Source organism: Drosophila albomicans, chromosome 2R (genome assembly GCF_009650485.2).
Source record: "Drosophila albomicans strain 15112-1751.03 chromosome 2R, ASM965048v2, whole genome shotgun sequence".
NCBI classification, from domain to species: Eukaryota; Metazoa; Arthropoda; class Insecta; order Diptera; family Drosophilidae; genus Drosophila; species Drosophila albomicans.
In genome coordinates, this window is record NC_047631.2 from 18,305,922 (window position 1) to 18,330,789 (window position 24,868).

Here is a 24,868-nt window from a genome sequence, read left to right on the forward strand (position 1 = left end):
GCTGATCAATAATATATTATATAATATATAGGCTCAGAGATGCCTCATTATGCATGTTACTTACATTTCCTGCCGGCACAAAGTTATAATATATGTTATGTACTTTTACGCTATGAGTAGCGGGTATAAAAAAGAAATTTTAAATACAAAAGTCTATTTTACCTGAAAAATTAATCATAGCTAACAGATTGAGAAAGAAAATTTAAATAAAATACAAAACGTACACAAGTTTTGTATTAATTACTCATTAATTTGAACAGTTGACCATGTAAAATGTTTGTTTGATACATTTACTCTCGGTTCACAGTAATAATATGCTATGTACGCTATGTTCAGCGTACATACATGTGTATGTATTTATATGTATGCTTCGTATGAATTGCTTATTAATTGAAAGAGATTGTGATGTAAATGTAAAATGCGTTGGTGGACATAAATGTATAAGTTGTTCAATCTAAAGAGTTTTATTTATCAAATCCTATGTATGTAGATAATTTAAAAATTAATTAAAATACTTAATATTTTATCTTGGTGTGTGAATAAAAATTTGATTTCTGCTCTAATTAGCGGTTTGCTCAGTAAACACAACTTTTGTTTCTTTAAGAAAATAGATTAGAAAAATTAAAATGAAAAATTACATATATGTAATTCATGTGCGCTTTGTGCTTTAATAGATAGATTATATGGTTATAATAAACAAGTTTAAACTGAATTCTTATAAATAAAATAATTTCTCTGCAAGAGTAGCCGATGTATTACGCTGAACGCTTTGACCAATCAAGTAAGCCATCTTATGAGCGTACTGAAAAACGAAAAAACAAATTAAATTAACTTATTAATAAGTTTAACAATGAAATATCGGAAGCTTTCATGACTTGCCATGCAGCACGCTGGAATGCAAACAGTTCCAGGCCAATTATAATATAAAAAGCATAGCTTGTAGCTTAATTTTTGTATTATATCTGGTCCGTAATTCGAATCGTCTCGTAGCACAACGAAATGAGTTGGGCTTACAGTTCCTTGTCGGACCGATTGGGAAACCAAGAAGAAATCATACATTTGAGCTCGTGTTATGCCCTTGTCAACTACGGTTCCCGGCGATGGATTTGTATAATTGTTGTTACTTCCCTGAAAATAGTCAGAATGAAAGGCTTCGAAATTTTATGCTAACTTACGTTATTCAATTATTACCGTAAAGAATCGCGTATTTATACGCTTCTGGACAACTATAAACGTTATTTTTATATTTTTGCCACTAATAGCCTCGAATTGGGGAATCTCAAACATGGAGCATAGATTTAATTGACCATCCCAACGCCATCTCTGAAAGATGTGAAGGATAATAATAATAAGTAACTTCTGAATTTTATCTCATATTTCGTGTAGAAGACTTTGGAGAATAAGATATTTTGATGCTTCTACCCTAATACCTGTAAATTATAACACTGTCCGGAAGGTAACCATTGCGCCGCTTATAGCTCTTCAGAGCACACTCAAAAGCCGAAGTTAGACCATTAACCAACTCTTCTCGTTTGGTTTGCACAACCGCCTTGCTATACCACTGCGTATAGGTTGCGTTTAACGAAGCGACAAATGCTAATATATTTGTAGAATATTAATAAATGTGTATAAACTAATTATTTAACTATACTTACCCGCTACAGAGCTGCTCTTTTGGCTGGGATCATGATACGAATCGATGCCACAAATCATTACTTTTTTGAATGGAATTTTCACAGACCACAAGGAACCGCCCAATTTGCAGTTCATTTGTAATATAATCTTTTGGACTATCGAGCGATTCTTGCCATCATTCAACAATGTTCTGGCGTTGATTATCTATAATTAAACATTGTAATTACTAATAAGAAGCACACAGGATGTGTGCTATTTTACCTGTGAGGCGACAGGTAATTCAGCACAACAAATCTTTTTAATCGCCGAGTATCTGTCGTCTCTGCTGGTGGGACAAATACAAACAACTATTTGAGTTTCACTGACGATGTTGCGACGTAGAGCATCCACATAAGAGTCTATGCGATCCTGATCCAATGTCAATGTCTTTGGTTTATTTATGCGCATACCAAATGCGGCACAACATGTCTCCATATGTTTCATGAATGAATTGCAAGCCCTGAAATCGTTTTTGTGATATATCAAAAGCCAATTATCTATGTGAACAACATCGAGTAATTCACTGTTGGTTGCATCTCGCGAAAAATCAGCATTTGGACCGGCGGATACGGTTTTATTTGCAAAATATATTTGTTCGTCAAGAAGTTTGCGGCCAACGACGCTGACGTTGTTATTGGCTAGTGTCAATCCCCAATTGGCAAGAATTTGCTTTGCCTCGACATTTGTATTCACATTTTTCACGTACTTCTCTAAAGCCAAGATCCGTTGATTTGGCGTAACTCGCGTAACTGCTGCAATGTCGCGCAAAAGTTTTTTATCAGCACGAATATCATCATGGATGCCAGTGAAATAGCATAGTTCGGGTATTAAAGAATAACGTATTTCATCTTCATTTTTTTCATATTTCTGTTGTTTTTTGCTTATCAATAACGGCTGTTTGATGTCTTTGATATTAATATTGTGATGTGTCTTGTAATATTCGATATAACTGCAAGATCCGTTGCGTGTTTCAAACATCGATTGTGGATTTTCAGTAAAGCAAATATCATCAATTCTATATGTACGATTATTATATCTGGTAATAATAATGCTACCCAATAAATACATTTTCGCCTGCTCTTGAAAGCAACTCTTATTTTGCAGATAGATGTCAACGAGCTCTTCCAACACGGTCCTTTGGCATAGCAATCGGTGCGATACATCACAGCAAAGCATCAAACCGCCATCGTATTCGTCGACAGCTGTCACATATCCAGGCCATACTTCCAATTTTGCAATAGGTATTATTTTTGGTTGTGTGGGATCAAAGTTTTTGCGATCGAATTTCACATACTTGAGCGTACGCATAATGCGATCAAAAAGAATGTTGTAGAGTTGAATGCAGTCCTTGAGGGACTCTTTCTTCTTGAATAGCAAACGTATTTCGATTTCACCATTTTCCGCAGTTTTGGTAACAAAAGTTGTCAATTCTTCTTTGAGCAAAATTGGTAAATATAATAAGCAACCATCAAAGGTCTTTGTGCCGCCAAATTTATCCTTATGCTCGTTTAAGTATTTGATCCTTAAGTGGATTGAATCGACATTGGGATTAAAGCGGACTTCGTACAAATAGACTCCCTTGCTGGGATCAGAGTTAAGGCAAATGTAATTGGTTGACACATTAATCTGGTTGCCTGTGAAAAGCAGAAGTATAATGTTAACTAACGCGAATAAAGATTAAAATAAAAAGGTCATCTTAACGGTAAAGAAAAATTGTTAATTAATTAATAATTAATTAATACGCATAAAAAAAACTAAAATTGCAAATGTAATAAAAAAAGTTATACCTTTTACGCCATAAATTTGATTTGGTAAAAATAATCCTGGCTTGGTAATGCAAGTCTTAGCATCGGCCACTAAGTTTTGATTGTGATCTGAACCTGATTTTTCCACAGACACTTCGAATTTGCTTGAAGTCGCACCCATGTCAATTCCCTCATAGGATCCTGAGGTATTTATACTCTCCACAGGCTGAATTCCTCCGGCCATAATTGTTTGCATAAAATGGCCACGACCGCGCCCACGTCCAACTGAGATGTTGATTTGATTGCGATCAGATAAAAATTGTGGGAGGTATTAAATAAATACTTTTGTGTGGGCATTATTATATAATAAAATGAATTATGAATTGAATATAATTTTTGTAATAACATTGCTAAAAAATTGCAAATAAAAAGTTATACCTTTTACGCCATAAATTTGATTTGGCAAAAATAATCCCGGCTTGGTAATGCAAGTCTTAGCATCGGCCACTAAGTTTTGATTGTGATCTGAACCTGATTTTTCCACAGACACTTCGAATTTGCTTGAAGTCGCACCCATGTCAATTCCCTCAGAGGATCCTATGGTATTTATGCTCTCCACAGGCTGAATTCCTCCGGCCATAATTGTTTGCAAAAAATGGCCACGACCGCGCCCACGTCCAACTGAGATGTTGACATTTTGAAAAGATGTTGCTAATTCGCTGGCGACATTGTCCCTGGCAACACGCCGATACTCGCCGCTTGATAGCGATTGATTAGCATCCAAGCCGCTATCCTTAATTTGATCGCCAATACTAGCCGAAATTTCGGAAGGCTCATCTTTTTTTTTGAACAAAGACAATAAGCTGCCACGACCAGACATGTTCTATACATGCAAAACAAAAACAAAAATATGAATTACTTCGACAATTGTCAATAAGAATAACTTACGGACACACACTATCTTCACTTTTGTATTTTCTCACTCTATTTTGCTTTTCTGCTTTTGCTTTTATGTACACATGTAGAAATTCCTCTACAAATTATATAGTTAGTTTTCCTTCGATTTACAAAATGGCGGCAAGCCACGATATTTTTGCGTAGTGAGAATGACAAAATGCAATTACAATGTTTACCAAAAGCACATGTGCGTGTTTTCATGAACAAACTGGTAATTGAATAATAAACTTAGATTTACCTACATATTTTGCTACATGTAAATATTACTATACAAAATTTTTCTTACCGTACGAAATAAGTGTGATGTAATCTGCTTTAATAGTACTTTTGCTTTATTTTTTTTTTACAAATCGTAATAAAAATTATTCTCGTATGTTATTCTCGAACAACAAATCGGAACTGATTGTTTTCTGAAATGAAAGCTTCAAACTGTTTTATTTGTTACAGTGTGACCACTATCAATATTTTTGAAACATACATTTTTACACCGATTATTGTGACGAACACCACGAGGTTCTACTCCTCTAAGCCTACTCTGTCTAGCTGGCTCAGTTCAGGGCTGGGGTGGGTCTTTGGCTTCGACTGGGTAGTAAGTCATCATAAATTAAAGTGTAGACAGAGTGTAATACTAGGGGAGAGGGACAGTACTCATTTCGCATCAACCTTAACGTTCGCATATCCAGTGCCCAATCAAAATTAAAAGTTTAACACATCATTGTTTTCTTCTCCATGTTATACAGTATTTTAATAAACATACTTCATTTTGTTTATAAAAATTATCTCTAGTTAACAATAGTGCTTGATTTATTGAACTTTTATTTATCGTTACGTTAATTTGTTTTACTTAAACGGTTGTCTTCATGACTTAATAATACGAAAGATAGAAAACCAACACGGAACACACGGAATTGAGAACCTCACAATCACAACCCCAATCAACTATGTATACAGACACGGCTATGCCGTACTTACGCACTTTCCATCGATGTTAGCAGGCCTGATAACTGATGAATCCGTCGTAGCATATATGAATGTTGATGATAGCTGTTAAAGATGATAAAGGGTTATGGTTATCAGGCTATCAATCCCTATGTACCCCATGTTGGCTGTATAAAAAGTCGAAAAAAATGAGTTAGTCGATTTTGACAAGTACTAAATACAAATTCAATTTAATTTTTCAGTTTTTCCAAACCATGTTGGCACTCTTAGTGCATTTTATGAACGAAAACAATCCAATGCAGATGGTACTGGCGTGTTTTGTGGGGAGCCGTAGATCTCTCGCCGGAAGATCTACGCTCCTTTGAACGTCTCTAGTATCGCCTTCGCTGAGCCGCTATCGAATACCGTTTGATAATCTGCAGCGAAGATTCGCTGCCGCAAGATTATTGCCTTATTCTCGCTCTAGCTGGCTGTTCGCCGCCTTCACCAATACTCCCTTAGGCTTGCAGGTTGGGGTGAAGATCCGCCTGCGCTTCGCATGTGGCACCTGTTCAACAGGGGGGGAAGGCGAGGACTGCAATGTGCAACACCTATTACACTCTATGGAGGGTCTAGCGTGTGCAATTGCCAGCGGTATGACCAATAAGCTGCATAAAATAACATTTTTACCGCAAGGTCTAATCAGATTGACACTACTTACCAATCAGTGGCAAAGAGAAAATTTAGCAATTCTAAATTCTCCAATAGAGACGGCCACTCCAGGTTGGGACAAAACAAAATCTTGAATGCCCAAAAGTGTTGGCATTCCTTTCTTGGTTGCAGTATTATTTTATATTTATTTTTGCAATTTTTCTTTGCAAATTTTGGTCTGAGGTAATACGTATGTTCTCAGTGAAAAAAAGTGCAAAAGTGAAGATGGCTGCCCTTAGTGAGTGCTCAAAGCATCTCTGTGTGGATCAATGCACTACTCCCCGTTCGATAGACTCAACCGTTGAGCTATGCTAAGTGGAGTTGCCAACTTTATTAAGGCTTTGGCGCATCACCTGATGCTTTGATTTGTGACAATCAGATGTTTATTTTTTTTTTTGCAACTTTAATTTAGACAACTACCTCACATTATATATACCAAAACACAGAAACATTATTTCCAAAAAGGAAACATGTTGTGTGTTTGTCAACAACATTTTTTCACACTATTCCAGTACAAGTCCCACAGAATCTCCGTTAAAATGTAGAAAATCTCAAGCAACATTATTTATTTTGATACAACCCAAGTCAATGGAAATGTGCAGAAATCATTATGATCCTTAAGCCAAACAAGCCAGAAGCTGAACTATCATCCTACCGTCCCATTAGTCTGTTGACAATATTCTCGAAAGTATTTGAAAAAATACTACTTAAGAGGATGTTGCCAATTTTGGACGAACTTGCCATCATTCCTAAATATCAATTCGGATTTAGAAGAGGCCACGGCATCACTGAACAATGTCACAGGGTTATTAATGAAATTGTATATGCACTTGAGAAGAAAAAAATCTGTACTGGTACGTTTCTTGATGTTCAACAAGCGTTTGATCGTGTTTGGCACAATGGGTTGCTCATCACGATAAAGAATTGGCTACCTGTCCCATACTATCTATTACTGAGATCCTACTTGTCGAAGAGATGCTTCTACGTTCAGCAGAGAAATGATACGTCAACACTATTTCTCATAAACGCAGGCGTTCCTCAAGGGAGTGTACTGGGACTAGAGGTGGGCACGGGCCGGGCTTTTTTTCGTGGCCCGTGCCCACGTGAGGCATGTCTTAGACGTTGCTTAGCAGATGGCGATCTGTGGAATTGCCACTCTCGACGTAAGCGTCGCTTTTCGAGGACGAGCTGCTTTGTAGATTTGTCTTCTTTCGATTGCTTTGTGTATTTACGGTTTGAGGTGTTGAAGCTTGGGCTGCAGAGACAAGTACAGACTCCAGTGAATTAACAAAGCTGTCTACGTCGGCTTCATTATTGAGATGGGGACTTAGCTCAATGTGTGAGCTTATATACTTTCTATACTTAATCCAATTAGTTTTCTGTGTGGTCAATTTTAGTGATTGTTCCAATGTTCCTGGATGCCGGAGTAGAATAAACAGTATAGGCGAGTGGTCAGATGAAAGATCCGAAAGGCATTCGGCGCTTATCAGATTTTTTTGAATGTTTTTGGTAATCGCAAAGTCTATTAAATCGGGCAGTTTATTTGGGTCTGCCGGCTAGTATGTTGGTGTGCCAGGAGAAACATAGTCGAGCTTGTTCTTGGCGTTGATAATGGCATTGTAGAGCTGCTTTCCTTTTGGAGTCACGAGACGAGATCCCCAGTGTGTGTGCTTGGCATTGTAGTCTCCTGCTGCTATGAAGTGGTCTCCTAGTGAGTTGAAAAACTGCATAAACTCATCTTCAGCTATAGTGAAGCGAGGGGGGCAGTATACGGCGGCTAGTGTAAGTTCGTTGCCGGTATTTAGTTTTATATTTATAGATGTGGCCTGTAGGTTGTTTTTAGCAAATTTGTTATGATAGTAGTGCTTAATACGGCTTCTGATTAGAATTCCAGTCCCACCATGTGCTTTACCGTCTGGATGATTTGTTCCGTAGAAAGTATATCCTCGTAGATGAAAATTGTATTTGTTTGTAAGGTGTGTTTCTGAAAGCAGCATTACGTCGATTTGATTGTCGAGTAGGAATTGAGCTAACTCAAGTTTATGCTGTGAAACGCCGTTAGCGTTCCACGTAGAGATCCGTATGGGAGTCATTATTTGGATTGTTGTGAAACCAGCATTTGAATCAATAGATTTTGGTTTCGCATTAAATCTTGCATAGTTGTGCGCATGAATGACATAAATTCTGTAAGGCTTTGTTGTAAGCTGCATATCATAGCTTCGAAGTTGCTTTTTGGCTGCTCCGGCGATTGATGTTGCTGAGCCATGTTCGGTGCTTGGTGTGCTGATTGCAGAAATGACCTTTTTGAGGCAGGGATAGCCGGTCCTGATTTTAAAGCGCTTGCGTATGTCACACTTTTGTCAGAGTTAATAGGTCCTAGTGAGGATCTGGCTGCAGTCGAGAAGAAGACTTCAGGGTTTGATCTGGAGACTTTCAACGTTTTATTTTGGGTGCGGGCGGTAATTCCTTTTTGATGGATGCGGCTTTTGAGATCCTTATAAACTGGGCAACCTCTATAGTTAGCAGTGTGAACATAAAAAGTGATGTCGAAAATTTATAGCTTTATCTCTTATAGTCTCTGAGATGTAAGTGTTCATACGGAGAGACGGACACAGTTATATCGTCTCGGCTGTTGACGCTGATCAATAATATATTATATAATATATAGGCTCAGAGATGCCTCATTATGCATGTTACTTACATTTCCTGCCGGCACAAAGTTATAATATATGTTATGTACTTTTACGCTATGAGTAGCGGGTATAAAAAAGAAATTTTAAATACAAAAGTCGATTTTACCTGAAAAATTAATCATAGCTAACAGATTGAGAAAGAAAATTTAAATAAAATACAAAACGTACACAAGTTTTGTATTAATTACTCATTAATTTGAACAGATGACCATGTAAAATGTTTGTTTGATACATTTACTCTCGGTTCACAGTAATAATATGCTATGTACGCTATGTTCAGCGTACATACATGTGTATGCTTCGTATGAATTGCTTATTAATTGAAAGAGATTGTGATGTAAATGTAAAATGCGTTGGTGGACATTAATGTATAAGTTGTTCAATCTAAAGAGTTTTATTTATCAAATCCTATGTATGTAGATAATTTAAAAATTTATTAAAATACTTAATATTTTATCTTGGTGTGTGAATAAAAATTTGATTTCTGTTCTAATTAGCGGTTTGCGCAGTAAACACAATTTTTGTTTGTTTAAGAAAATAGATTAGAAAAATTAAAATGAAAATGAAAAATTACATATGTAATTCATGTGCGCTTTGTGCTTTAATAGATATATTATATGGTTATGATAAACGTTTATTGATTAGATCTTATAAATAAAATAATTTCTCTGCAAGAGTAGCCGATGTATTACGCTGAACGCTTTGACCAATCAAGTAAGCCATCTTATGAGCGTACTGAAAAACGAAAAAACAAATTAATAAGTTTAACAATGAAATATCGGAAGCTTTCATGACTTGCCATGCAGCACGCTGGAATGCAAACAGTTCCAGGCCAATTATAATATAAAAAGCATAGCTTGTAGCTTAATTTTTGTATTATATCTGGTCCGTAATTCGAATCGTCTCGTAGCACAACGAAATGAGTTGGGCTTACAGTTCCTTGTCGGACCGATTGGGAAACCAAGAAGAAATCATACATTTGAGCTCGTGTTATGCCCTTGTCAACTACGGTTCCCGGCGATGGATTTGTATAATTGTTGTTACTTCCCTGAAAATAGTCAGAATGAAAGGCTTCGAAATTTTATGCTAACTTACGTTATTCAATTATTACCGTAAAGAATCGCGTATTTATACGCTTCTGGACAACTATAAACGTTATTTTTATATTTTTGCCACTAATAGCCTCGAATTGGGGAATCTCAAACATGGAGCATAGATTTAATTGACCATCCCCAACGCCATCTCTGAAAGATGTGAAGGATAATAATAATAAGTAACTTCTGAATTTTATCTCATATTTCGTGTAGAAGACTTTGGAGAATAAGATATTTTGATGCTTCTACCCTAATACCTGTAAATTATAACACTGTCCGGAAGGTAACCATTGCGCCGCTTATAGCTCTTCAGAGCACACTCAAAAGCCGAAGTTAGACCATTAACCAACTCTTCTCGTTTGGTTTGCACAACCGCCTTGCTATACCACTGCGTATAGGTTGCGTTTAACGAAGCGACAAATGCTAATATATTTGTAGAATATTAATAAATGTGTATAAACTAATTATTTAACTATACTTACCCGCTACAGAGCTGCTCTTTTGGCTGGGATCATGATACGAATCGATGCCACAAATCATTACTTTTTTGAATGGAATTTTCACAGACCACAAGGAACCGCCCAATTTGCAGTTCATTTGTAATATAATCTTTTGGACTATCGAGCGATTCTTGCCATCATTCAACAATGTTCTGGCGTTGATTATCTATAATTAAACATTGTAATTACTAATAAGAAGCACACAGGATGTGTGCTATTTTACCTGTGAGGCGACAGGTAATTCAGCACAACAAATCTTTTTAATCGCCGAGTATCTGTCGTCTCTGCTGGTGGGACAAATACAAACAACTATTTGAGTTTCACTGACGATGTTGCGACGTAGAGCATCCACATAAGAGTCTATGCGATCCTGATCCAATGTCAATGTCTTTGGTTTATTTATGCGCATACCAAATGCGGCACAACATGTCTCCATATGTTTCATGAATGAATTGCAAGCCCTGAAATCGTTTTTGTGATATATCAAAAGCCAATTATCTATGTGAACAACATCGAGTAATTCACTGTTGGTTGCATCTCGCGAAAAATCAGCATTTGGACCGGCGGATACGGTTTTATTTGCAAAATATATTTGTTCGTCAAGAAGTTTGCGGCCAACGACGCTGACGTTGTTATTGGCTAGTGTCAATCCCCAATTGGCAAGAATTTGCTTTGCCTCGACATTTGTATTCACATTTTTCACGTACTTCTCTAAAGCCAAGATCCGTTGATTTGGCGTAACTCGCGTAACTGCTGCAATGTCGCGCAAAAGTTTTTTATCAGCACGAATATCATCATGGATGCCAGTGAAATAGCATAGTTCGGGTATTAAAGAATAACGTATTTCATCTTCATTTTTTTCATATTTCTGTTGTTTTTTGCTTATCAATAACGGCTGTTTGATGTCTTTGATATTAATATTGTGATGTGTCTTGTAATATTCGATATAACTGCAAGATCCGTTGCGTGTTTCAAACATCGATTGTGGATTTTCAGTAAAGCAAATATCATCAATTCTATATGTACGATTATTATATCTGGTAATAATAATGCTACCCAATAAATACATTTTCGCCTGCTCTTGAAAGCAACTCTTATTTTGCAGATAGATGTCAACGAGCTCTTCCAACACGGTCCTTTGGCATAGCAATCGGTGCGATACATCACAGCAAAGCATCAAACCGCCATCGTATTCGTCGACAGCTGTCACATATCCAGGCCATACTTCCAATTTTGCAATAGGTATTATTTTTGGTTGTGTGGGATCAAAGTTTTTGCGATCGAATTTCACATACTTGAGCGTACGCATAATGCGATCAAAAAGAATGTTGTAGAGTTGAATGCAGTCCTTGAGGGACTCTTTCTTCTTGAATAGCAAACGTATTTCGATTTCACCATTTTCCGCAGTTTTGGTAACAAAAGTTGTCAATTCTTCTTTGAGCAAAATTGGTAAATATAATAAGCAACCATCAAAGGTCTTTGTGCCGCCAAATTTATCCTTATGCTCGTTTAAGTATTTGATCCTTAAGTGGATTGAATCGACATTGGGATTAAAGCGGACTTCGTACAAATAGACTCCCTTGCTGGGATCAGAGTTAAGGCAAATGTAATTGGTTGACACATTAATCTGGTTGCCTGTGAAAAGCAGAAGTATAATGTTAACTAACGCGAATAAAGATTAAAATAAAAAGGTCATCTTAACGGTAAAGAAAAATTGTTAATTAATTAATAATTAGTTTGCTAAGAGTACGCATAAATATAAAAACTAAAATTGATTTAAATGTATTTTTTATACCAAATAAAAAGTTATACCTTTTACGCCATAAATTTGATTTGGTAAAAATAATCCTGGCTTGGTAATGCAAGTCTTAGCATCGGCCACTAAGTTTTGATTGTGATCTGAACCTGATTTTTCCACAGACACTTCGAATTTGCTTGAAGTCGCACCCATGTCAATTCCCTCATAGGATCCTGTGGTATTTATACTCTCCACAGGCTGAATTCCTCCGGCCATAATTGTTTGCATAAAATGGCCACGACCGCGCCCACGTCCAACTGAGATGTTGATTTGATTGCGATCAGATAAAAATTGTGGGAGGTATTAAATAAATACTTTTGTGTGGGCATTATTATATAATAAAATGAATTATGAATTGAATATAATTTTTGTAATAACATTGCTAAAAAATTGCAAATAAAAAGTTATACCTTTTACGCCATAAATTTGATTTGGCAAAAATAATCCCGGCTTGGTAATGCAAGTCTTAGCATCGGCCACTAAGTTTTGATTGTGATCTGAACCTGATTTTTCCACAGACACTTCGAATTTGCTTGAAGTCGCACCCATGTCAATTCCCTCAGAGGATCCTATGGTATTTATGCTCTCCACAGGCTGAATTCCTCCGGCCATAATTGTTTGCAAAAAATGGCCACGACCGCGCCCACGTCCAACTGAGATGTTGACATTTTGAAAAGATGTTGCTAATTCGCTGGCGACATTGTCCCTGGCAACACGCCGATACTCGCCGCTTGATAGCGATTGATTAGCATCCAAGCCGCTATCCTTAATTTGATCGCCAATACTAGCCGAAATTTCGGAAGGCTCATCTTTTTTTTTGAACAAAGACAATAAGCTGCCACGACCAGACATGTTCTATACATGCAAAACAAAAACAAAAATATGAATTACTTCGACAATTGTCAATAAGAATAACTTACGGACACACACTATCTTCACTTTTGTATTTTCTCACTCTATTTTGCTTTTCTGCTTTTGCTTTTATGTACACATGTAGAAATTCCTCTACAAATTATATAGTTAGTTTTCCTTCGATTTACAAAATGGCGGCAAGCCACGATATTTTTGCGTAGTGAGAATGACAAAATGCAATTACAATGTTTACCAAAAGCACATGTGCGTGTTTTCATGAACAAACTGGTAATTGAATAATAAACTTAGATTTACCTACATATTTTGCTACATGTAAATATTACTATACAAAATTTTTCTTACCGTACGAAATAAGTGTGATGTAATCTGCTTTAATAGTACTTTTGCTTTATTTTTTTTTTACAAATCGTAATAAAAATTATTCTCGTATGTTATTCTCGAACAACAAATCGGAACTGATTGTTTTCTGAAATGAAAGCTTCAAACTGTTTTATTTGTTACAGTGTGACCACTATCAATATTTTTGAAACATACATTTTTACACCGATTATTGTGACGAACACCACGAGGTTCTACTCCTCTAAGCCTACTCTGTCTAGCTGGCTCAGTTCAGGGCTGGGGTGGGTCTTTGGCTTCGACTGGGTAGTAAGTCATCATAAATTAAAGTGTAGACAGAGTGTAATACTAGGGGAGAGGGACAGTACTCATTTCGCATCAACCTTAACGTTCGCATATCCAGTGCCCAATCAAAATTAAAAGTTTAACACATCATTGTTTTCTTCTCCATGTTATACAGTATTTTAATAAACATACTTCATTTTGTTTATAAAAATTATCTCTAGTTAACAATAGTGCTTGATTTATTGAACTTTTATTTATCGTTACGTTAATTTGTTTTACTTAAACGGTTGTCTTCATGACTTAATAATACGAAAGATAGAAAACCAACACGGAACACACGGAATTGAGAACCTCACAATCACAACCCCAATCAACTATGTATACAGACACGGCTATGCCGTACTTACGCACTTTCCATCGATGTTAGCAGGCCTGATAACTGATGAATCCGTCGTAGCATATATGAATGTTGATGATAGCTGTTAAAGATGATAAAGGGTTATGGTTATCAGGCTATCAATCCCTATGTACCCCATGTTGGCTGTATAAAAAGTCGAAAAAAATGAGTTAGTCGATTTTGACAAGTACTAAATACAAATTCAATTTAATTTTTCAGTTTTTCCAAACCATGTTGGCACTCTTAGTGCATTTTATGAACGAAAACAATCCAATGCAGATGGTACTGGCGTGTTTTGTGGGGAGCCGTAGATCTCTCGCCGGAAGATCTACGCTCCTTTGAACGTCTCTAGTATCGCCTTCGCTGAGCCGCTATCGAATACCGTTTGATAATCTGCAGCGAAGATTCGCTGCCGCAAGATTATTGCCTTATTCTCGCTCTAGCTGGCTGTTCGCCGCCTTCACCAATACTCCCTTAGGCTTGCAGGTTGGGGTGAAGATCCGCCTGCGCTTCGCATGTGGCACCTGTTCAACAGGGGGGGAAGGCGAGGACTGCAATGTGCAACACCTATTACACTCTATGGAGGGTCTAGCGTGTGCAATTGCCAGCGGTATGACCAATAAGCTGCATAAAATAACATTTTTACCGCAAGGTCTAATCAGATTGACACTACTTACCAATCAGTGGCAAAGAGAAAATTTAGCAATTCTAAATTCTCCAATAGAGACGGCCACTCCAGGTTGGGACAAAACAAAATCTTGAATGCCCAAAAGTGTTGGCATTCCTTTCTTGGTTGCAGTATTATTTTATATTTATTTTTGCAATTTTTCTTTGCAAATTTTGGTCTGAGGTAATACGTATGTTCTCAGTGAAAAAAAGTGCAAAAGTGAAGATGGCTGCCCTTAGTGAGTGCTCAAAGCATCTCTGTGTGGATCAATGCACTACTCCCCGTTCGATAGACTCAACCGTTGAGCTATGCTAAGTGGAGTTGCCAACTTTATTAAGGCTTTGGCGCATCACCTGATGCTTTGATTTGTGACAATCAGATGTTTATTTTTTTTTTTGCAACTTTAATTTAGACAACTACCTCACATTATATATACCAAAACACAGAAACATTATTTCCAAAAAGGAAACATGTTGTGTGTTTGTCAACAACATTTTTTCACACTATTCCAGTACAAGTCCCACAGAATCTCCGTTAAAATGTAGAAAATCTCAAGCAACATTATTTATTTTGATACAACCCAAGTCAATGGAAATGTGCAGAAATCATTATGATCCTTAAGCCAAACAAGCCAGAAGCTGAACTATCATCCTACCGTCCCATTAGTCTGTTGACAATATTCTCGAAAGTATTTGAAAAAATACTACTTAAGAGGATGTTGCCAATTTTGGACGAACTTGCCATCATTCCTAAATATCAATTCGGATTTAGAAGAGGCCACGGCATCACTGAACAATGTCACAGGGTTATTAATGAAATTGTATATGCACTTGAGAAGAAAAAATTCTGTACTGGTACGTTTCTTGATGTTCAACAAGCGTTTGATCGTGTTTGGCACAATGGGTTGCTCATCACGATAAAGAATTGGCTACCTGTCCCATACTATCTATTACTGAGATCCTACTTGTCGAAGAGATGCTTCTACGTTCAGCAGAGAAATGATACGTCAACACTATTTCTCATAAACGCAGGCGTTCCTCAAAGGAGTGTACTGGGACTAGAGGTGGGCACGGGCCGGGCTTTTTTTCGTGGCCCGCGGGCTTACACAGGCCCGGAGCGGGTTCGGGCGGGCCCGGGCCTTAAAATTAAGATTCGTACGGGCTTTGTGCGGGCCCGGGCCTTAGCAAAAAGGCCCGGCCCGTAAAAACCCGAAATAGGCCCGAAAAAAATTTTGATTTGATCGAATTAGAACCGCCATTTGTCGCATTTTAATTGCTTATCGATGCTACTATTAATTTGCTTATACAATATTTTATTTGTTTGCACACCACTAATTCAAAATTGGCGGCTTATTGTGAAATTAGCAAATCTGTGAAAAATAAAAATGTCGCGACAAACAATTCAGGACGCTGTAAATAAAAAAAGTGAATGTGTAAAATTTATACAAAGTGAAAAGGGCAGGAGTGAAGTGTGCAAGCTTTTCGATTGCGTTAATTATAATGGCAATAATGTTTTCTTATATGTGTAAATAAGTTTCGTGCAGGCCCGGGCCGGGCCCGGGCCTTGATGAAAATGTTTCGTGTTCGGCCGGGCCGGGCCTCTCAAAAAAGAGTTTGTTTTCGTGCGTGCCCGGGCCTCAAAATACAGGCCCGCGCCCACCTCTAACTGGGACCAGTCCTCTACACTCTATACACGGCAGATATGCCAACAACAAACAACTGCACCATTGCAACATATGCTGACGATACAGCCATTCTGGCAACAAGCTCTTCTCGAGACGAAGCATCTCAACTGTTGCAAAGTGAGCTCAGTCTGATTGAAGCCTGGTTTCTTCACTGGAAAATTAAAATGAATTCCCTGGAGTCTGTCCAAATAACTTTTGCACTAAGACCAGGAAGATGCCCAAATGTAACACTTTACGGCTCAGCAATTCCAGAAGATACCTGTGTGAAGTATCTTGGCATGCACCTCGACCGCAGACTAACATGGAAACCGAACTTAAAAGCGAAATGTCAACAGCTCAAAATAAAAACACTGAAAATGTCCTGGTTACTAAGTAGAAAATCAGCGGTTACTTTGGAAAACAAAATTCTCCTCTACAAAGCCATTTTGAAGCCTGTTTGGACATACGCTATTCAGCTCTGGGGAACAACTAGCAATTCAAATATTGAAATACTTCAGCGCTACCAATCAAAAACATTGCGACAAATTGTTAATGCTCCATTTTATGTAACCAATGCAAATATTCACAGAGATTTAAATATTCCAACTATAAAAGAAGAGATAAAGAAATATAGTAAGAAATATACAGACAGACTTCACAATCATGAAAATAATTTAGCCCTAGGTCTTTTAGACAATAGCTCAACTGTTAGAAGACTTAAAAGATTTTACATTCTTGATATCCCTGAAAGGTAAATTTTAAGTAAACAAGAAGTTATATTTAATAGTAGGTTTCACTGGAAATCTGCTTGTTGTTCAATATATGAAATCGTGATCTATTTTTATCAGTCTAACCCAATACAATGGAGGAACACGAAATAGAACACTTGCCATTTGCATGAATTCATTCTAATTAGAACGCGCCACTTGTAAATATCACACGGAATGTTTGCGATTAATTTGTGTTTATCAATTCGTTGTACAAACATAAAGATTACTTGGCAGCTTCGACAACAGAGCCTATTCTTTTGGTGTACTAAGTATAATACTAAAAATTCATTTAAAAGGAATGTTTTTAATAAAATACTTAGTGCCATCAAATCTTTATTGGCAAGTCGAAGACAACATTTGATTTTGAATTGTTTTCTACCAAGTGCAATCTGTAAAAAAGCTCAACACAATTTCATGGCATTTAGACTAGAGCGAGAGACATAGAAAGATTTCTGAGAGCGAGATAGCGAGCGGGATGATGTGACGTATATTAAATTAGTGTCAAAAGAGCATTGTGAGCGAGCGTGAGTGAGTGTCTGTGCATGCCTGACACGGCCAGCAAACATAATGACCACCAACCAGCAAAGGAGGCAACAGCAAGCAGCAACAACAACAGGAAAGAGGCACGAGGACACTGACTGAGGCGAACGCAAACGCAAAAATTGTATGCAAATTATGCTTGACATTGTTTCAGCATACTTTTTGGCGTGCGAGCCAAGACAAAAGCTGACATTTAGCCCAAGGAGAAACACACACAGGCCAAAGAGACACCGCGCCATCATGCCAAGGCAAAAACTCTGTATATTATGCTTGGATGTGTGTGTGTGAGTGTGCGTGTGTTTGTGTGCAGCCGGTTGAAACTTTGTGACATTTTTTGGCGCGCACAGCGGAAACGTGCAAAACTGGCAAATTTATAATGAGCCACGGGTTCAACGCTGCGTGGCTGCCAACGGCATTTTTCTCCTGGTCTGCTAAGCACTAAGCGCATTTGTCGCTGGATTTTGCTTCAAAGACGTCTTCAAAAGGTTTCAAAGCGTCAAAATTTGTTTAGCTCTGCGCAGCTTGTGGCTAATACCTGAAAATGCTTTTAGAGTTTCATATTTTGATTTATTGGCTAGCACACACACACACACATTGCCACATACTATATTTGTGCGCATTCACACATAAATTTTGAAGAGTATTGCATAACCATTTGCATTTCGAACATGCCATGACTGAGCACACAAATTGATGTATGGCACCTGAACCTGTTACACGCTTTCGTTTTCTTTTTTTCTGCGGTCTCCTATTACATACTCTTTCTCTTTCTCTCTCTCTCTCTGTCTAGTTCTATGCTAGCACCTCTAGTTGGCAGCGGTTCCATCGACGCGTCGTTCACGTCATTTTCAGCGCAATTTATTACATTATTGATATTAAATGCCATCGAGCCGGGTCTGCATTTAAATTTAAATTTAAATTCGAATGTTTAACAGGATATTCCAGAGTGCCTGTTGGCATTGTTTAACGCCCATTCGGCAACGAAATTGATTTTCACGCATAATAAATGCATTTCCGCGCTTAATTGCGATAACGCAGCATCTTCAATCAATAAATAAGTTAAAAACAGCATTCGCAGTGCATTCGCTGCAATAAGTGTTTGTATGAATGCTATTTGCTATGAAAGAGAACAAATGAATTCATGATTTTATTTTATACTGATAACCTGATTTTAGTTAAATGACCACAGTTAAAATATATATACAAAGTTCTTATAACCTGATTTAAGTTAAATTATCACATCAAATGTATGTATGTATATATTGAAAGTGGTTTGTTCTCATTGACTTACCAATAATAATAATAATAATAAATTTTAACAAACAGAAAGTGATATGAGGCTGAATATTTGAAATCGTCATATATGTATATCCGCCAGATTATCCTTTCCAAAATATATTTAACAAGATTTCTTAGAAATTAACAACTTATGTCTATAAATAAATATTTTTGTTTGCATTTTCAATTAATACAATTTCTAATTTTAAGTTAAAACAAACTCTAGATAAGAAAGTTAAGTATACGTAAAATTCATTGATAAGAACTAAGTGACTTATTACGCAAAGTTTATTGATAAGAAAAAAGTGTTTATCAACATAATATAGAATGCACTTTGCTAACTTATTCCGCATTTGTTTATATTACACAAGGCATAACAATATGTCAACTTGTTCACAGCAATTTGTCTGAAGGTCGTCACAAAAAATAGTTCGATAAGCCCGTTTTGATGGTAATCGTTTAATATTCTATTCAGCATTCTAACAATAGATTAGATAAGATTTGTTATTGACCTATCTCAAGCTTCGTATTTCATTAAAACACTTGATTTTACAATTTGCATGGTCACTTATAAACAGAGAGCCATATCAACACAGTATTTAATTTGCATAGTCATTTATAAACAGAGAGACTTACGAGTATCTTTCATACTTGAGTTTCTCAAACCTGCTCGATCCAACTTGTTCGATCGACGGAGACTCTCTCGAAATACAAATGCCGCTTATCAATTCCATATTCGTTACTCATTGTGACTTAGCTATCATCACAGAATTGTGCTAACACGCGGCAGTTTTTGTTCGTTTACATTTTTTAGTCCGTCATGCTTAACACTAAACACTTTTTGTTGATAATCATTTCAAAAGAAAGTGTATAAGAGGGATCACTAACCTATGTCAATTATAAATAGAGCTAACCAAAAATATTAAAGACATTGTTATCGACTTTTTTTGTCAGTCAGTATTGTTTAAAATAAGAATACATCCTATGGGGAAAACTTCATTTTTTCATTAAGAAGATATTTTATTAAAGTAATCATATTATTTTCATAAGGAATATTATAATTTTCATTGCTTCTATGTGTCATGGGACAAATATACATTAATTTCTTTCTGCTAATTTGTCAGCTTAAAGATCAATGACAATCTTCAGTAGAGTATTCGTAAGGCACTTTTAAGGCATCTATTTCTGTCATACCCACTTGCCACACTTTGGCATGAATACACAATATAAAATTGCTGATTCACAGTGAGTGTTTGTAAAATCAAGGTGTAGACCCCATAGGAAAACAGCCAACTGCGCAGGTCCCTTATAATTATCAGTTGCGTTTTTGTTGTGTTATATTATATTTAATATGTTCGGCTATACTACTCGACGTGATAAGAATCCAGCTCAATTGCATTTGAATGTGTTCGGAACGCCGAGAGCGTACTCGGTAACGGTTAGCGATAAAATGGAATTGCACATACGTCTATAAAATCGCCTCAAGCTTTGGAAGGGTCAGTTTGAAATCGAAACGCGTAGTGTTCACTTCAAATTTCACAATGTTTTTCGTACTATTTTTGTTAACGGCCGTCGCGCTGCTTTACGTCTATCTGAAATGGAATTTCAGTTTCTGGGATCGCAAAGGATTTATTTCCATTCAAGCGGCTATTCCATTTGGTGTCTTGGATTCGGTTCGCAGGAATAAACGATCCTTCGGTCTGGCCATCTATGATGCATATAATGCCACGACTGAGCGATTTGTGGGAATATATTTGACATTGAGACCTGCGCTCCTGGTTCGCGATGCTCAGCTGGCACATGATATGCTTGTTAAGGACTTTGCCAGCTTCCACGATCGTGGCATTTACATCGATGAGGTGCACGATCCCATGTCGGCGAGCATCTTTGCCATGGAGGGCAGCAAGTGGAGAGCAACTCGTACTAAGCTCACTCCTTCGTTCACCTCTGGCAAACTCAAGGGAATGTTTCCCACTGCCGAAGATTGCTCAGAAAAATTATTGGCTTATTTGAATAAGAAATTGCCCGACGCCAGCGCTGGTGAAGTTGACATGAAGAGCGTTATGGCAAGGTAACAACAAATAATCTAAAAAGTGATTATTGTTTTATACTAAATTCTTCTCTATTAATAGCTATGCTATAGATATTGTTGCATCGACTATATTTGGCTTGGATGTCGATAGTTTTACTGATCCTAACAATGAATTCCGTCAAATAAGCAAGGAGGTCAATGCACCCACAATTAAGAATATTATAAGAGGTGCAACCTCTTTCCTATATCCTGGGTAAGTACAATAGCAGTGAAAAAAACAGTTCTTCTGAAATTTAAACGTAATTTTCATTAGTTTGGAGAAGATTTTCAACCGTTTGGGTTCACCAATTGATGGAACGGAACGTATGCGTAAACTTGTGCATCGTACGATCGCCTACAGAGAGGAAAACAATATTGTTCGTCGTGACTTGCTGCAACTTTTGTTGCAACTTCGCAATACGGGCAAGGTGAACAATGACGATTCCGTCTGGTCGGCGGAAACAACTGCGGAGTCCCTCAAGAGCATGTCTAAGGACAACATCGCAGCACAGCTGTTTCTCTTCTTTGTGGCAGGATATGAAACATCTGCAGCAACAGCATCATTCACTCTATATGAACTAGCGCAGAATCCCGATGTATTGGTCAAACTGCGTGAAGACATCAACCAAGCGCTCGAAAGGCACAACGGACAGCTGACCTACGATTGCATACAAGACATGAAGTATTTGGAACTCTGTGTTATGGGTAAGTCGACAAACTGGTTTCAAGTATTTTCAATTAGCTGACATTTTGATCCAATGTCTTACAGAAACCACTCGTAAATATCCTGGTTTGCCCCTGCTCAATCGTATTTGCACCAAGGACTATCCACTACCGGACAGTAAACTTGTCGTTAAAAAGGGGACACCTATTATCATATCCCTGCTGGGCATTCATCGCGATAAAGAATATTTCCCGCAACCACTCACCTATCAGCCAGAACGATTCGCTGAAGAAACCCGCAACTACACACCTGCTGCCTATATGCCATTCGGCGAAGGACCACGTCATTGCATCGGTAATTATCTCATTTGAATATAGGTTTAATTTATTTCAAGTCTAATATTTCTTTATTTAAATAATATTTAGCTGCTCGTATGGGCAAGATGAACGTTAAGCTTGCTGTGGCCAAAATCTTGACCAACTTTAACCTTGAAGCCCGCCTGGAGAAGCGAGAGATTGAGTTTACCGTCAACGGAGTTCCTTTGCTACCCAAGGGTGGTGTTCCTGTAAAGCTTACAAAGAAGGCAAAGTGCGGCACTGCTTAAAATATTTGGAAAAGCATTCATTCGGTTTTGTGGTTAAGCCGAAGTAAGTGAAAATGGCAAATTATAGTTAAAGTTAACAAAGATATGTATATCTACTTACACTAAAATGATACGCTACCCGCTGAGTAGAAGGGTATCAGAAGATTATGCCAACCAAAAAAATAAATGTATGTAAAAAATCATAAAGAATTATCTTTTATAACTTATTTTATAAATAGATCTCTGAGACTATAACAGATATAGACAAAAAATTGATTAGTAGTATTTATTTCTATGCATTGCAAGCAAATTGGCATTTGCCACGTTTCCTTAAAAATTTTTTAATTGTTGCGTTGATTACAATTTGGTGGTCCCTAAAAGTACGAAGCACAGCCTGCTGTGGTTTTTACTTATTTCACAACTTTACTGTGTATTTACATTACAACAAAGTGAATGTATGAGGCAACAATTACGTTAGTCGATTATGCAAAGGTGACCGCAAAGACAAATAATAAAATAATTTTGTTTCAATTATGAATCTAGCAATTTCATAAGCCACATGCTTCTGTAAATATTACAACTGAACAACCACTGAGTATTTTTTTTAAATGTTGCTTTGGTCACATTTCATTATCGTTTTGCCGTATTATCTATAATCTGTATCTGTAGGTCCATAACCTTATTTATAGATTTATTAGTGACATTTTCCACAAATGACAATTTAATTTCAACTATTTATTTACCGATTGCAAAGTTCGTCACATGTTAATGAAGCAAATTCTAGAAGAACTGAGTTCTTTGCGTTACGATTAGTTTTCACTTGATTACCGCTTTAGGAAAGACAAATGTGTCTTGAACCTTATCTTGTGGAGTACGAATGCTGGCCAACTCGTTATTAAGTTGTCTCACTAACTTTATAATCTTCCGAATCTCATTTTTTTTATTTGCTGGTCACACTGTACTTGTGGTGAGTAGCGGGTATTTCACAATCGGCAGATTCGCCTGTAGCTTCGTGCTAATTTCATAATTAGATTATTATTTATGGCCACATTAAGTTGATTAATTATAAGCCAAAGTATCAATTTTCAGATATTTCACATATTGAAGTGTAGTTTCAACTATTTGCCTATCGAGTGCAAAGTTCATCATTGCTTCCGCAGAAAAGTCTAGACGTCTTACGAGCATATCTTTAACGATCAGTACAGACTTGTTAACTGCATTTGGTAAGCAAATGAGCTTTAAGGGTAATCGTATGGGGTAAGAAAACTGCCCAGCCCGTTGACAAGTTCTCTCTAACTTTTAATGCAGCTCACTTAAAAGTTGATGGCGGCTGCAACGCCCAGCTGCCACGGTCGACGTCGAGTGCAATGAAGTTGTTGCCAACACGGCACACTCTTATTAAAAACTTACTGAACTTAACTCAACTCAAAAAATTTCCATACAAAACGTTGGGCACACACAATATTCTTTATTTTCGTCTACTCAGTTTCGCAACTATTTCACAAGAGTCTGCTGAAATGTCTTGTACTTACATCACATTTAATTGGGCGTTGCCAAAAAGTCGACTTTGTACTTCCCAAAATGAGTCTTAATTTATGATATGGCAAGTTGCAATATTCGCAAATTAATAGTCTTCAATGAAAAGGAAAATGAAGCTATTAGTTAATTTGGGAACTCGTTAGAAAATATGAAAGAAAAGTCTGATGAAACATCCCCAGCTGCTTCTGCTGTTAACTGAACCACAAAAAGTCCAAAAACTGTTTTCGTTCCCATCCAATGCAAACAACATTAATGTCCGACACATGCAAACAGAAGCTCGTAGAGCAGGGGAGAAGGGCAGCAAAAGGAAGGCGCATATGAAGAGTGTCAAGAGCGCACAGTTGGCTGGCACAGTGACAGCAAGCAGTCAGTTGCCAGCCACTTGGACACATGTAATAATTCAATTGTGTGAACATCTATTAAGGAAGATTGATGACAACTGGCGGACAGAGAGGACCAGAGACTGCGAGTTGCCTCGGTCACTTTACTGCTCTCGTCAGGTCAGTCAGTATTCATGTTCAGCTTGTTTGTTCGTATGTGTGTACTGTGTGCTGGGGACAGGCAAAAGCAGAATAAAATAAAATACTCGCACAATAAATGAATAAGCGGGCAGTCGTCGGCAAGGGAGCAACTGCATCAAGTGGCCCCATCATCAGTGCTTCCTTTTGACGACTTCACGCTGTTTCGAGGTGTACTCGTATGTATGTGGATGTCAATGCTGTAGATTGAGGACTGGCTGAACTCGTGTTCAGTTTTTATTGTGCTGCCGAGTCGCATATCAAATAAACTCGAGCAAATGAAAAATAATCCAAGCAGATGCCCTGGCCACCGCCTAGAGAGACCAAGCCCAATTTCTCCTTAGAGAAAATTCAGTGTTAAGATTGAATTGACATACATTTTCTACCTAGTTAAGTTGACATTGAGACTGTGACTGAGGGACAGTCTTAAAGCTTCTACTTTAAAAAATATCATACGCTAAACGAGACGAGGGAAAGCGCTTTTAGTTGCGTGGTCTATGTCAATACGCCTGAGTGCCTTCTCGCTGGCTTTAAAAAAAAAGAAGACCAGAAAAAAAGAGTGCGATAACTGGAAACAAGCTGACATTTATGCAG

The 24,868-nt window shown here is 37.4% G+C and overlaps 2 protein-coding genes, 1 long non-coding RNA gene and 1 pseudogene across 5 annotated transcripts; 1 reads left to right on the forward strand and 3 right to left on the reverse strand.

Moving 5' to 3' along the window:
• Positions 1-649: 649 nt before the first annotated feature.
• On the reverse strand, positions 650-4,853 carry LOC117574107 (protein argonaute-3-like; annotated as a pseudogene).
• Positions 4,854-9,275: 4,422 nt separating this feature from the next.
• LOC117574106 (protein argonaute-3-like) lies at positions 9,276-13,504 on the reverse strand. Of its 3 annotated transcripts, XM_052006463.1 has the most exons (10): positions 13,306-13,504; positions 13,011-13,095; positions 12,501-12,945; positions 12,105-12,347; positions 10,516-11,927; positions 10,275-10,458; positions 10,050-10,215; positions 9,810-9,942; positions 9,498-9,746; positions 9,276-9,433 (listed from the first exon to the last, which is right to left on the reverse strand). In XM_052006463.1, exons 3-10 carry the CDS (start codon positions 12,940-12,942, stop codon positions 9,347-9,349), a joined length of 2,916 nt encoding a protein of 971 aa, XP_051862423.1. In that variant the 5' UTR covers positions 12,943-12,945; positions 13,011-13,095; positions 13,306-13,504; the 3' UTR covers positions 9,276-9,346. The 3 variants fall into 3 exon arrangements, with proteins under 3 accessions (XP_051862423.1, XP_051862424.1, XP_051862425.1); XM_052006464.1 differs by lacking the exon at positions 13,011-13,095; XM_052006465.1 differs by lacking the exon at positions 12,105-12,347.
• Positions 13,505-14,169: 665 nt separating this feature from the next.
• Positions 14,170-16,671, reverse strand: LOC127565830 (uncharacterized). Its single transcript, XR_007955225.1, has 2 exons — positions 14,659-16,671; positions 14,170-14,605 (listed from the first exon to the last, which is right to left on the reverse strand). It is a non-coding gene; the product is annotated as an uncharacterized LOC127565830 (long non-coding RNA).
• A 3,721-nt stretch (positions 16,672-20,392) lies between these two features.
• On the forward strand, positions 20,393-22,424 carry LOC117575543 (probable cytochrome P450 6d5). The gene is made up of 5 exons (XM_034259797.2): positions 20,393-20,970; positions 21,032-21,184; positions 21,245-21,675; positions 21,740-21,988; positions 22,060-22,424. Exons 1-5 carry the CDS (start codon positions 20,441-20,443, stop codon positions 22,236-22,238), a joined length of 1,542 nt encoding a protein of 513 aa, XP_034115688.2. The 5' UTR covers positions 20,393-20,440; the 3' UTR covers positions 22,239-22,424.
• The last annotated feature ends 2,444 nt before the right edge of the window (positions 22,425-24,868 follow it).

Excerpts from the sequence above, each read along its gene's own strand:
- LOC117574106 (XM_052006464.1), bottom strand. The coding sequence starts at position 12,942 with ATGTCTGGTCGTGGCAGCTTATTGTCTTTGTTCAAAAAAAAAGATGAG. Across the intron at positions 10,216-10,274 it reads AAAGAGCAGCTCTGTAGCGG|CATTTGTCGCTTCGTTAAAC; the intron begins GTAAGTATAGTT and ends CAAATATATTAG. Across the intron at positions 9,434-9,497 it reads GCATTCCAGCGTGCTGCATG|TACGCTCATAAGATGGCTTA; the intron begins GCAAGTCATGAA and ends TTCGTTTTTCAG.
- LOC117575543 (XM_034259797.2), top strand. The coding sequence starts at position 20,441 with ATGTTTTTCGTACTATTTTTGTTAACGGCCGTCGCGCTGCTTTACGTC. Across the intron at positions 20,971-21,031 it reads ATGAAGAGCGTTATGGCAAG|CTATGCTATAGATATTGTTG; the intron begins GTAACAACAAAT and ends CTCTATTAATAG. Across the intron at positions 21,989-22,059 it reads AGGACCACGTCATTGCATCG|CTGCTCGTATGGGCAAGATG; the intron begins GTAATTATCTCA and ends AATAATATTTAG.